Source organism: Leucoraja erinacea, chromosome 35 (assembly GCF_028641065.1).
Source record: "Leucoraja erinacea ecotype New England chromosome 35, Leri_hhj_1, whole genome shotgun sequence".
Classification (NCBI taxonomy): Eukaryota; Metazoa; Chordata; class Chondrichthyes; order Rajiformes; family Rajidae; genus Leucoraja; species Leucoraja erinaceus.
The window spans coordinates 3,220,992-3,234,461 of NC_073411.1; the positions used below are offsets into that span (position 1 = coordinate 3,220,992).

Sequence of the window (13,470 nt, forward strand, 5' to 3'; positions counted from 1 at the left end):
AACGCGATATCACATTTGGATAGCAGTAACAGGATCGGTCCGAGTCAGCATGGATTTATGAAGGGGAAATCATGCTTGACTAATCTTCTGGAATTTTTTGAGGATGTAACTAGGAAAATGGACAAGGGAGAGCCAGTAGATGTGGTGTACCTGGACTTTCAGAAAGCATTTGATAAGGTCCCACATAGCAGATTAGTGGGCAAAATTAGAGCACATGGTATTGGGGGCATGGGGCTGACATGGTTGGCAGACAGGAAACAAAGATTAGGGATTAACGGGTCCATTTCAGAATGGCTTGCAGTGACTAGTGGGGTACCGCAAGGCTCGTTGCAGGGACCGCAGCTAATAACAATACACATTAATGATTTAGATGAAGGGATTAAAAGTAACTAACAAATTTGCAGATGACACAAAGCTGGGTGGTAGTGTGAACTGTGAGGAGCATGCTAAGAGAATGCAGGGTGACTTGGACAGGTTGGGTGAGTGGGCAGATGCATGGCAGATGCAGTTTGACATGGATAAATGTGAGGTTATCCACTTTGGTGGCAAAAACAGGAAGGCAGATTATTATCTAAATGGAGCCAAGTTGGGAAAAGGGGAAGTACAACGGGATCTTGGGGTCTTTGTTCATCAGTCAATGAAAGTAAGCATACAGGTACATCAGGCAGTCATGAACGCAAATGGCATGTTGGCCTTCATAAGAATAGGATTTGAGTATAGAAGTAAAGAGATCCTTCTGAAGTTGTACAGGGCCCTAGTGAGACCACACCAGGAGTATTGTGTGCAGAGGGCAGTAGAGGCTGGTTCTCTGGATGCTTTCAAAAGATAGTTAGATAGAGCTCTTAGGGATAGCAGGGTCAAGAGATATGGGGAGAAGGCAGGATGGGGTACTGATTGTGGATGATCAGCCCCGAACATATTAAATGGCGGTGCTGGCTCGAGGGACCGAATGGCCTACTCCTGCACCTGTTGTCTATTGTACACCTAGCAAGCACCGTGCGCTGGGGCTGGAGGGAAAGGGTGTTGAGGACGGTATTGTGGTACCAATCTATCGGATGCTCTGTCCTGGAATTTTCTTGCCATTTGAACATTGTTGCAGCTGCACTCATCCTTCCACCAGCGATCCCCGCATATCGTGCACATCCAAGGACAAATTCCAATTTTACCAAGCCAATTAGCCTACAAACCTTTACGTACTTGGTGTGTGGGAGGAAACCAGAGCTCCCGGAGAAAACCCTCGCAGGACATGGGGCCTGCGTACAAACTCGGGAAGGATTGTACACGGTGCACTTGCGATGTAAGTGAGCAACATTACTGCCTCCCCTTGTTGAGGTTAATGTGAAAAATCTCATAGCACCAGTAGCTCAGAATAAAAGGACGTGCCTTTAGGATGAAGATGAGGAGGAATGTGTTTGGTCAGCCGGGTGGTGAATCTGCGGAATTCATTGCCACAGACTCCTGTAGAGGCCACATGTAGGAATTTGACAGATTCTTGATTTTTTTTTTTTTTTTTAATTAATATTTTCATTAGAAGCAGTGTACAGTAGTATAAACCGCGGCATATGACAAAATACATTTATTGTACATTTCCATTTTAATTTTTACAAAAATGAAGTAGAAAAAGTGAAAAAGAGCAAGAAAGAGAGAAAGTGAAAGAGCAAGTGAATGTGTAAACCCCTAAACTACCAAAGAGTGTAGTCACAGAGAGAATAAGTAAAAGGCTTAAAAAAAATAAAAAGACAAAAACGAAAAATATTTTTTTTTAAAAAGGGACCATAACGTGTTGATATACCTGCTTCATTTCTCACCACACCCATCACCCTGTCCGTAAATCGGTTTAATTCCAAAGTTGTGTTCCACCATACCTTGCTTGTAATGAATCGATGAAAGGAGACTATATCTTTAAAAATTGCTCTGCTTTTCCTGCTAAGACCAGTCTCATATCTTCAAGATGTAGCGTCTCAGACATGCTTGTGATCCACATTTTAAGAGTTGGGGTAGATGCATTTTTCCAAAAGTTAAATATGTTTTTTTGTTATTATCAGGCCATAATTGAGGAAACGTCTCGGAGCAGGCTCCTCCTATTCCAAAAATAATCAATTCTGTATGGGGGGTCCAGTTTTGTTTTTAATAATTTTGAGAAGATTTCAAAGATTCATTTCCAAAATTTATGGATTTTATGCAAGAGGCGAAGGAGGAGTGTGTTATAGTTGCTTCTTGAGATATACATTTGTCGCAGATAGGAGATGCATTTGGAAAAATTGTGCTCAGTTTAGTTTTTGAGTAATATAGTCTGTGTAGTATTTTAAATTAGATTAGAGTATGTCTTACATTAATCGAACAATTATGTATATATAGGAGATATTGTCCCCATCTGTCTTTGGGGATTTTTAAGCTAAATTCCTGTTCCCACTCTCTTCTAATTACATCTGACAATGGAATTTCTATATTTAGAAGGATATTGTACAAGTATGATATTATATCCATATATCTGTTATATTTGTGTTTTTTAGGTATGTATTTAAAAGTTCACTGGATTTTTGATTTTATATTGTCTCTTTTGTTGGGCAGATTTATCCAGATATTGATCTAGAACGCAATTGAAATCTCCCATATTATTATCACGTTTTAGTAATTGTACTCAGAGCTTATATTCAAGATTTTATTAACGAATTGCGGATTATCCAAATTAGGAGCATAAATATTTACCATGGTGAGTGGAGTGGAATATATCTCTCCAGTAATTATGACATACCTCCCCTCTTTATCTGCGATAGTATTCTTATGTTTAAATGGTATGCCTTTACGAATTATAACCCCTAGATTTAGAGAGATAGGAGGAATGATATGTTTGACCGATCCAGTTTGCCTTCAGCCTGGTCTGAGCTTGGAGTTTCACGTGTGTTTCTTGGAAAAATATAATATCAGCATTGAGAGATTTTAATTGGGCAAGAATCTTACCCCTTTTAATTGGTTCATTAGCGCCCCTTATGTTCCAGCTACAAAACGTAATTCCTCCAATTTTCTTTTGTGCGTCGTCTTGCATTATAAATGACAATGGTACCTTTATTTCAAATGGTGCAACGCAACACCTCAAGCTTCCGGGTGTTGGGTGGGTGCTCACAGCTGCTAAACTCTGTTTGTATATCCCTTGAAAATGTGCACTTAACGAAAAAATTTTTTAAAAGTGCTACATAACATAAAAATTGTGAACAAACAGTATTAAAAAAAAAAAAAAAATACTGTGAGGGAAAAAACACCAAATGGTGGGAGAAAAATTGATGAAACCTTCCATAGATGTAAAGTTGCATTAAGCTCTGTTCCCTTAAACAAGGATTGTTAAAAACAACGAACAGTTCAAAACCGGGTAATATAGAGAAAACCAGCGAACATGTATTGTGATTAGTTGTTTAAGAGGGAACTGCAGATGCTGGAGAATCGAAGGTTACACAAAAAAGCTGGAAAACTCAGCGGGTGCAGCAGCATCTATGGAGCGAAGGAAATAGGCAACGTTTCGGGCCGAAACCCTTCTTCAAACCTATTGTGATTAGTTCTTCTGGTGTCTTAAACTGAATAAGTATTTACTATTTAATTACTGTATTTAACTTACCAGACAAACCCCAGTATATTTAAGTACAAATCTGCTGGTTGGAAGGGGTTAACCAAAAATGCGATCTTGGCTGCTTGCCAGCTGTTTCACTCCCTTGCAGCCTGTGATTTCTTGTTAATTTGTCCTGAGCATAACTGGGAATTTGTCTTCCCGAATCAATTACACATATTTTAGTATATTAGTATATTAATCCAACAGACTTAACTAACGATCATAAGTCTACTTGACTTTAAAAAATAGTGAATCATTATTTGGTTATGATAGTACATTTTAGATTAGAATACATGAGTTAGTCCAGTTATTAATGTGTTAGTATATAGTTATTTATATCTTTTTGTTAGTGAATTATTACGTTCCGCTACATTTAATTTGTTTTGTTGCGTAGTTCCATTTTATTTTTTGTTCTATCTTTCGTTCGAGAATATCTTGTCCTTGAGGTTGCATTCTAAAGCTGATGGAATGTGGTGTCTAGACATAAGCACAAGTGAATTCGGCAGCCATCCTATCGGCAACATTTGTATTTATATTTATTTAAAAAGTCATATTTTCTCAGTTTTCCCCTCTAAATATATATAAAAGGTAAACCTCCGGACAACAGCAGTTAAAAGACACTGTCAAAATGTCCTTTAACCGCTGATGTACCTTTAATGTCCTTTAACTGCTGTGTGAAAAAGTTGCCCCTCAGTTTCCTATTAAAACTTTCAACTCTTTAAACCTATGTCCTCTGGTTCTTGATTGCCCTACTCTGGGGAAAAGACTCTGTGTATCTACCCTATCTATTCCCCTCATGATTTTATACATCTCTATGAGATCACCCCTCATCCTCCTGCACTCCAAGGAATTAAGCCGTAGCCTACTCAACCTCTGCCTGTAGCTCAGGCCCTTGAGTCCTGGCAACATCCTCGTAAATCTTCTCTGCACTCCTTCCAGCTTGACAACATCCTTTCTAATAGACAATAGATAATAGGTGCAGGAGCCAGCACTGCCATTCAATGTGATCATGGCTGATCATCCCCAATCAGTACCCCGTTCCAGCCTTCTCCCCATATCCGCTGACTCTGCTATCTTTAAGAGCCCTATCTAGCTCTCTCTTTAAAGTATCCAGAGAACCTGCCTCCACCGCCCTCTGAGGCAGAGAATTCCAGACTCACAACTCTCTGTGAGAAAAAGTGTTTCCTCGTTTCCGTTCTAAATGGCTTACTCTTTATTCTTAAACTTGTTAAAGGCTCACCAACTCGCCCCCCCTCATCTCAGAGAAGTCCACGTTTGCAAGTGCCTGGAGATACCGCTGATAATTGAGGAAGGTTGACCCATGTCGGGGCCGCAGTTGACCATGGTCGACCCATGCCAGGGCCACAGTTGACCATGGTTGACCTATGTTTCACCACAGTTGACCCAACATGGCAACTTCCCCCCTGCTGCCAATTATCAACCTCTTGCCAACGTGCCACTCGTTGATGGTCACTTCAACAGAGGAGTGAAGTGGCATCAAGTGGGCGTGCCCGAGGGGTTGGGTATGCGATGCAGGAAGCAGGAAGTTGGCACAGAGTTCATGCAAAAATACACAACCACAACAACCCCAAGAAAATGCTTTTTTTTTTGTTTCCCTTTCCAACTAAAATCGGCGCACACTCCAACACTGGCTAACCCGGTACGGCTCTGGAGCAGGGTCGAACAGGCAGTAGGCATCGGGCATTGGCCCGACACCGTGCAGCCTGGCAGAACTGCGCCGGTCATCTCCGGGTTAGCCGGCCCTGGGGTTGGCACGCTGCTTCTTGAAGCGAGGAGTCGCTCAGATTCACGGGCACTGAAGGCACCGAACTAGTGCGCTACAATGCTGAGAACTATATTCTGCACTCTGTATCTTCCCCTTTGCTCTACCTGTTGTAATTGAGTTTGGTGATTATATTTCTGTGCAGTATTATCTGATGTATCTGGATAGCATGCAGAGCAAAGCTTTCCACTGTACCTTGGCACAGGTGACGATGACAAACCTTAACCTAACCCTGGCTGCTTTCACTTGAGTGCAGTTATAAGTGATAAGAGTAGAATTAGGCCATTCGGCCCATCAAGTCTACTCCACCATTCTATCATGGCCGATCTACATAGAAAATAGGTGTAGGAGTAGGCCATTCGGCCCTTCGCCTTTCAATATGATCATGGCTGATCATCCTAAATCACTTCTGCATTTTGTGTCTACCTCTGATTTAAACCAGCATCTGCAGTTCTTTCCTACACATCAGTACCCCGTTCCTGCTTTCTCCACATACCCCTTGATTCCATTGGTCCTAAGAGCTATGTTTAACTCTCTCTTGAAAACTCTCTCCCTCCTAATCTTTTTCCTCCTGCCTTCGCCCCGTAACCTTTGGCTGTGGACTGTCGCAGGGAGACTGCAGGCCCTCAGAGTGGACAGTGACAAACGCGGGGCCAATTGTAGGGGGCAGGCCCTTTGGCTTCTGGCCCTCTCTTCCCCCCCTCCATCACAAAAAGGATTAATTTAGGGCGGGCTCCCTCTATAGAAGCAGTAGCTGCACAGGCCTTTGTTGGAAGGTGTGAATCATAAGAGAAAAGAGAGCAGTATGTACCTTGAAGAACTGTCAACCATGCAGATTGATGAGATATCCCAATAGAATTACCCGCCAAGCATGTGTACTGCCCCGCATCCTCAAAAGTAACATTCCGTAAATAGAGAGCCTCCATTTCTTGATCCGTTGTGTCAACACTAGCCGTCTAGAAGAGAAAACAGAAGCAAACGGGACAAGCAGACGAGATGAGAACTGTGAAGAGACAGACATAGTAGGCTGTGGGCCGAGGAGCTTTATTCCAGTGTTTCGTGACCCAAGTCACAGAACTACATGAAATTTTCACATATTGTGTAAAAATATTATACAAATCACCCCTGAAACTCATCATGAACAAGACTTGCACATTTTTTATTAAATTAGAGAAAAAACGGAAAGATTTTGGGTATTTTTCGTCCAAATCAACATTGAGTTGTATGCCAGTTGGCCAATCATGTGCTTTGCTTCAGGCTAGCACACAACATGGATGAGAGGGCTTCACTGATGCCTGTTTTACTGGAGATTCCGATGAAGGTTCTTTCTAGTTCTGTGGAATACATGTCGTGGAAACTTGCAGCAGGGTAATTCAATTTAGTGAGAAAAGCATTAAGAAGTCTGAAAAATGTGCAGCTGGATATGTGGAAGAAAGTCTTGAAAGCAAAGTCCCTGCTGAGATGCTGCAACACAAAGTTGTGAAACCAGTGAAACTTTGTGAATCAACTCAAACTGAAAGGTAAGATCTAAAGTCTGAATTTATGAAAATTAATCTGTATGGACTTTAATTAATTTAATTACACCCTTTTATAATGTGAAAAAATGAGATTTGGAGGCTGTACATTCACTCACTCATTCATGAAGTTGAGGGCCTAAACTATGTGTATCCATAACACAAGGTAAATTAAACATTTTCACTAATGCCAGCTTGTTGTAGTCTAATAAGTCTTTAACATCTAATATCGGAGCTGCCTGCGATAACTTACCGGGAAAAGTGCTCCGATAGGCTTTATAGGCTGCCATTGGAGTGAGAAATGGTCAGAAATGGCTGATGTTTATGTAGAAGTGAATTGGTGTATGTGAACGAACTAATTTATCTATGGTAGTAACAGTGTTATTCTCATTAACATTAAGAAGAGGTTGAAATGTTATGAATTGAAGTCCGTGCAGACTTAATGACTATGATATGTTTTTTTGTTGCCTCTGCCTGACCCTTATACTTAATTATATATGTTTACAGTTATATTTACAAGTCATATATATATATATATATATATCTATATATATATATATATATATGTGTATATGTGTGTGTGTGTATATGTGTATATATATATATATATATATATATATATGTATGTATGTATGTATATATATATTATAGTTTAAATGGACTGCAACACGGAAATAGGCATGGACTGCAACACGGAAATAGGCTGCCCATGGTGTAATATGGGTATTGGCCACTAGATGGAGCTTACTTTCACCATCTCATTTTCTAATTAGTTTAATTAATTAATGTGCAATGTTTGGGAATGACGAGTTATGACATCCTTCTCAATTATATTTAATCTAAATCTGTGGAAATTTTCATGTAGTTCGGTGACTTGGGTCACGAAAACTGATTTCTAGACACATTTTTGATGCTCGGTCCACAGCCTATAGGTGGACACCACTGTTATTGGTCACACTCGCCCCACCTCCCAGTGAGGTCAATGGGCTTAAAGCAACACCTGGCTGGCAGGTGACCTTCCAGGAGTGCAGGAGTCCACACCTGTCCCTAGGAAGCAAAACAGGTCGCAGAAGCAGGAGTAGGCCATCCGGCCCTTCGAGCCAGCACTACCATTCAATATGATCATGGCTGATCATCTAAAATCAGTACCCCCTGCATGCCTTTCCCCATATCCCTTGATCCCTTTAGCCCTAAGAAGTTTAGAGATACAGCGCGGAAACAGGCCCTTCGGCCCATCAATTCAGCACTGACCAGCGGCCAGCTAACCCACCCAGCCTCACATTTAGTTTAGTTTAGTTATATAGTACGGAAGCGGGCCATTTGGCCCATCGAGTCCACGCCAGCCACTGATCACCCGCTTACACTAGTTCTGTGTTACCCCACTTCTACTCCCTACACTCTAGGAGAAATTTACAGAAGCCAATTAACCTACAAACCTGCACGTCTTTGGGATCTGGGAGGAAACCGGAGCACCCGGAGAAAACCCACACCGTCACAGGGAGAACGTGCAAACTCCACACACAGGCAGCACTTGAAGTCAGGATCGAACCCGGGTCTCTGGGCCTGTGAGGCAGCAGCTCTACTGCTGTGCCACCGTGCTGCCCATGAGAGGGGGGGGGGGAGAGAGAGCTGATGGCGAGAGGGGGGGGAAGAGTGGGGTTGTGAGGGGGGGGGGGGGGGGGGGGTAGGGAGAAGGAAGAGGAGGAGAGAGAGAGAGAGAGGCGGATGTTTCTATAAGATCCCATCAGCTCCCATTGCCTGCGTTTTGAGTTGGGCGTGGAAGCATTTTGGGATGGTTGATGTCATGCTGGCAGTTCAAAATGGAGATGTCTAAAGAGGGAGAAAGGTTGTCTGGGGGGGGGGGGGGGGTCCATGAGGAGGGGGAGACGTGAGAAGGGCCATCACTGGGTGGTGAGGATCCCTTCACATAATAAATAGCACGGAATGGAGGTGAGGGAATGAAAGCTCTACGTTGCGGCTGACCCAGATGGCCAATTGGGGTAGGGATGTTTAAAGTTGAGGTTGTCCCCTCTGTGGGACCCCTACGCCACAGCTCGGAGCCCTCATGACTGTTGGGGGCCAGGCCAAATTTCCTGTTTGACATCCCAACACTTGCAAATTCACTCCACTCCTCACCCATCCTTCCACTGTGGGTGGCTAGCATGGGCTGCATGGGCCGAAGGGCCTTGTTTCCTGGTCATCCCAACCAGTTGACCAGAGGCACCATCACCACTGTACACCAGGAGTTCGGCCAATTTCCTTCACGGCCACGCCGGTCCTGGAGTTACGCTACACCCCCTGTGACACTGGCTGTTGGACATCATGGAGATTGATGATTGTGTTGGGCAAGACTTCCGTTAATCACAGAGTCAAACAGCATGGAGGCAGGCCCTTTGGCCCACTGAGCCCATGCTGACCCATTGACTACCCACTTACACTCAGCCCATCAACTCCCCTGTGATGTTACCATGATGGGGGCAAATTACAGCCAATTAAACCATCCTACCTTCTGTTCCTCTGTACTTTTCCCATACCTTGAGTTTCCCTCTCCCCTGACTCTCAGTCTGAAGAAGGGTCTCGACCTGACCCGTCACCTATTGCTTTACTCCGGAGATGCTGCCAGACCCGCTGAGTTACTCCAGCACTTTGTGTCTGTCTTCGGTGTAAACCAGCATCTGAAGTTCCTTCCTACGCAACCTCATGTTGTGTTTAGGTTGGTTCCTGATTAGAGATACAGCATGGAAACAGGCCCTTCGGCCCACCGAGTCCATGCTGACCACCCGGTGGAAGGCAGGAGGGATATTTCCATTGCGAGGGTGGGGGTGTCGGTGGGAGAGATTTCACTAGTGCTGGGCCCCAGGCTGATGTCAAACCTCCCTAGGTGACCCAACAAGAAGCCACCCAGCGCTTAAATGGCCATTGAACCTTGTGTCTGTGAATCAATGGTCCCAAACACTGACGGTCGTTCAATAACCCAACCAGCTGACTGTCTTCACTACTACGTGATATCCTGTGAGGATATTTAATTAAAAGAAACCCAGTCTTTGCTTTAACGGCGTTCGGCCGAACGCACTATGGGAACTTCACTCGCCCCCCCCTGCAGGAACTATACAACAGGAGGTGCAACTCCAGAGCAAATAAAATCATGGGAGACCCCTGAAACGGACTGTTCCAGCTGCTACGGTCAGGCAAACGCCTCCGTTGCCATGCGGTGAGAACGGAGAGGTTGAGAAGGAGTTTCTTCCCAGGCAATTCGGACTGTAAACGCCTATCTCACCAGGGACTAACTCTACTGAACGTTTTTCCTTCCATTATTTATTATGTAAAAGAATATGTGTGGTATGATTGTGTTTATAATTTGTTTGGTTGTTTTGTTGTTTGTCTTTTGCACAAAAGTCCGCGAGCATTGCCACTTTCATTTCACTGCACATCTCGTATGTGTATGTGACAAATAAACTTGACTTGACGACTTGATTAACAGAGTTGGAGTGAGCGAGTCAAAGAGCAGAGGTGAGGGTTGGCGTGTGCATGGATCCAGGCCGATCACAAGGAAACCGATTGCCTGAAGCAGGTTGTGAGGGAGAAGCTGATTGTCCCAGCTTGTCAGATCAACTGGTGATCAGAGGGACAGGACTTCCCACGTCGCTGGGGCCTGATGAACATTCGGCCCAACTCGTCCAAGATGCCCCATCTATGCTAGCCCCATTTTCCAGCATTTGGCCCATATCCTTCCAATCCGTTCCCATCCTGCAGGGCCACAGAACCAGTGGTAAGGGGAGCGGGCAGCTCTGTGTTGGCCAGCACAGAGTAGAAGGGCTGAACTGCCTCGTTCTGCATTGCACGGGCTCCACGGTTCTGGAGGAGGGGGGGGGGGTCATAGAGGGCAGAAGAGGGTCACAGCTGATCGGTGCACAGAGCAAACCCCACCCAGTGTCCACCGCACTTTGATATGTTTCCCTCGCCCTCAGTTGCAATGGGCAAAGATGGTCCCTTGAAGCCGTAGACACCTTGAAGGGGAATTAAACCATGGTCCGCACCAGTTTAGTTCACAGATACAGCACGGAACCCAGGCCCTTCTGCCCGTCGAGTCTACGCCAACCATCGATCACCAGTTCCACGTAATCCCACTTTCCCATCCACTCCCTACACACTAGGGGCAATTAACCTACAAGCCCGCACGTCTTTGGGATGTGGGAGGAAATTGAGGCCAGGATTGAAGCTGACTCTCTGGCTCTGTGAGGCAGTGGTTCTACCCGCTGTGCCATTGTGCCACCCTGGCCGCCTAACACTAGGCGAACGTGACTGTGGATAGGAGAGAAGGGGTCTTTAACTCTCCCCTGCGAGCGAGGGTTAATATCAGGGTGAGCAGCTCTCAGCAGACCACACTCTAATGATGTCTTATAGCCCTCCAGCCTCCAGGGGCAGCCATGAGCACTCTCTGGGGACAGTCCCAGGCAGCCTGTTCCCTCTTGCACCCACACCTCATCCACGTTGTTGGGGGATACGCTCCCCAAGCCATACAGCCTGGAAACAGGCCATTCAGCCCACTATGTCCATGCCCACCCGTGGGAACCCATGTTCAATGACCGCCCCCCCATCTCGTCCAATGATCAAACGCACCTGGGCGGGTTGACCAATAGAGGCGTCAGTGTGGAAACAGGCCATTCGGCCCATTATGTCTGTACCCACCCATAGGAAACCCATCCGCAACGATTCTTCACCCGTGGTCCCACCATGGCGGATAGTGGTACAGAGTGGAAACAGGCCATTTGGCCCATCATGTCTGTGCCGACCCACAGGCGGTCATCTGAGTTGACCACCCCACCTCATCCAAGCGTAGACTGGCCAAAGCTGGCGGCCAAAGACGTACCTTCAGCACTTGGACGTGGGGAGAGCCATCGGGCCCCATCCTGCTGCCATTGACCATGACGTGCTTGAGCCACTGGATGTGGGGCTGGGGGTCGCTGTAGACCTTGCACACGAACTCCACATCACTGCCCACCGTCACCGTCTTGTTGGCAGGCAGGCCCGCCTGGAAGATGGGCCGGTGAGGGGATCGCTCTGGGAGAGGGGCACGGAAGTGTAAGTAAGTCCAGTGAATATGCTTGTTTGCTTACACTTCAATGACAATGCTTGTATACATTAGGCACAACCATACTGGAGTACTGTAGTGTAAGGCAGTCGACCACACTATCCATACACCAGTCGTCATGTTTCTGGCACCTTCCAGTCACAATAAGAACCCAGGTCCAGGTGCAGGAACAGCCTCCTCCCTACAGCCATTTGGCGATTAAACACTCCAACCTCCAAATAAGCTCAGAACTACAACAGATTATTATTGATTGTATTTTTGTGTGTACGTATGTGACAATAGACAATAGGCGCAGGAGTAGGCCATTCGGCCCTTCGAGCCAGCACCGCCATTCAATGTGATCATGGCTGATCATCCACAATCAGTACCCCGTTCCTGCCTTCTCCCCATGTCCCCTGACTCCGCAATCTTTAAGAGCCATATCTAGCTCTCTCTTGAAAGTATCCACAGAACCGGCCTCCGCCGCCCTCTGAGGCAGAGAATTCCACAGACTCACAACTCTCTGTTTTTTCACACAGGGAGTGGTGAATCTCTGGAACTCTCTGCCACAGAGGGTAGTTGAGGCCAGTTCATTGGTTATATTTAAGAGGGAGTTAGATGTGGCCCTTGTGGCTAAGGGGATCAGGGGGTATGGAGAGAAGGCAGGTACGGGATACTGAGTTGGATGATCAGCCATGATCATATTGAATGGCGGTGCAGGCTCGAAGGGCCGAATGGCCTACTCCTGCACCTAATTTCTATGTTTCTCTGTGAGAAAAACTGTTTCCTTGTCTCTGTTCTAAATGGCTTACTCCTTATTCTTAAACTGTGGCCCTCGGTTCTGGACTCCTCCAACATTGGGAACATGTTTCCTGCCTCTAGCGTGACCAAACCATTAATGATATTTTATGTTTCAATAAAGGGCCCCCTCATCCTTCTAAACTCCAGAGTGTACAAGCCCAGCTCCTCCATTCTATCAACATATGGCAGTCAGTTGTATGTTCATATTGGATGTTTTTTTAGTGTACGTGTGCGTGCGTGCGTATATATATACACACACATTGAACTTTTTTTCTCGTTTATTATACTGTTTACTAGTGCAGTGTGTTTAGATATTATGTTGCGCTGCCGCAAGTAAGAATTTCTTTGCTCTATCTGGGACATATGACAATAAAACACTCTCGACTCTTGGCAGCACACGATATGGGAGAACAGACTGTTACCTAAGGGAGTCGAAAACTGAAGCAAAGTTTTTGCACCTGGGAAGCTGTGTCAATTCTACCGGCCCAACAACTTAACAAGCTTAATGCCCAGTGTCAGGGTTTACCTCAGGGTTTACTTTGCGGACACAAGTTCAGCGTTTTTTTAATTAAAAAAACAAAACAAAAATGAATTCAGCTGCGAGAACAAACAGGAGACTGTACCTGAGACAGGAATCCAACCCCGTAAATCGACCTTTGCAGTGAGAGATTCCCGTTCTACATATATTTATATTTTTAAA

At 45.2% G+C, this 13,470-nt stretch overlaps 1 protein-coding gene across 4 annotated transcripts in view; it reads right to left on the bottom strand.

Annotated features, from left to right (window-relative positions):
* Positions 1-990: 990 nt before the first annotated feature.
* Positions 991-13,470, bottom strand: part of LOC129713190 (fibroblast growth factor receptor 1-like) — a 28,020-nt gene continuing 15,540 nt past the window's right edge. For all 4 annotated transcript variants that reach the window (XM_055662040.1, XM_055662041.1, XM_055662037.1 and 1 more), the window contains exons 7-9: positions 11,769-11,959; positions 6,196-6,340; positions 991-4,078 (exon numbers count right to left, since the gene is read on the bottom strand). In XM_055662040.1, the coding sequence (XP_055518015.1) occupies positions 4,056-4,078; positions 6,196-6,340; positions 11,769-11,959 (359 nt within the window). In that variant the 3' untranslated portion in view covers positions 991-4,055. The remainder of the gene's footprint in view (positions 4,079-6,195; positions 6,341-11,768; positions 11,960-13,470) is intronic.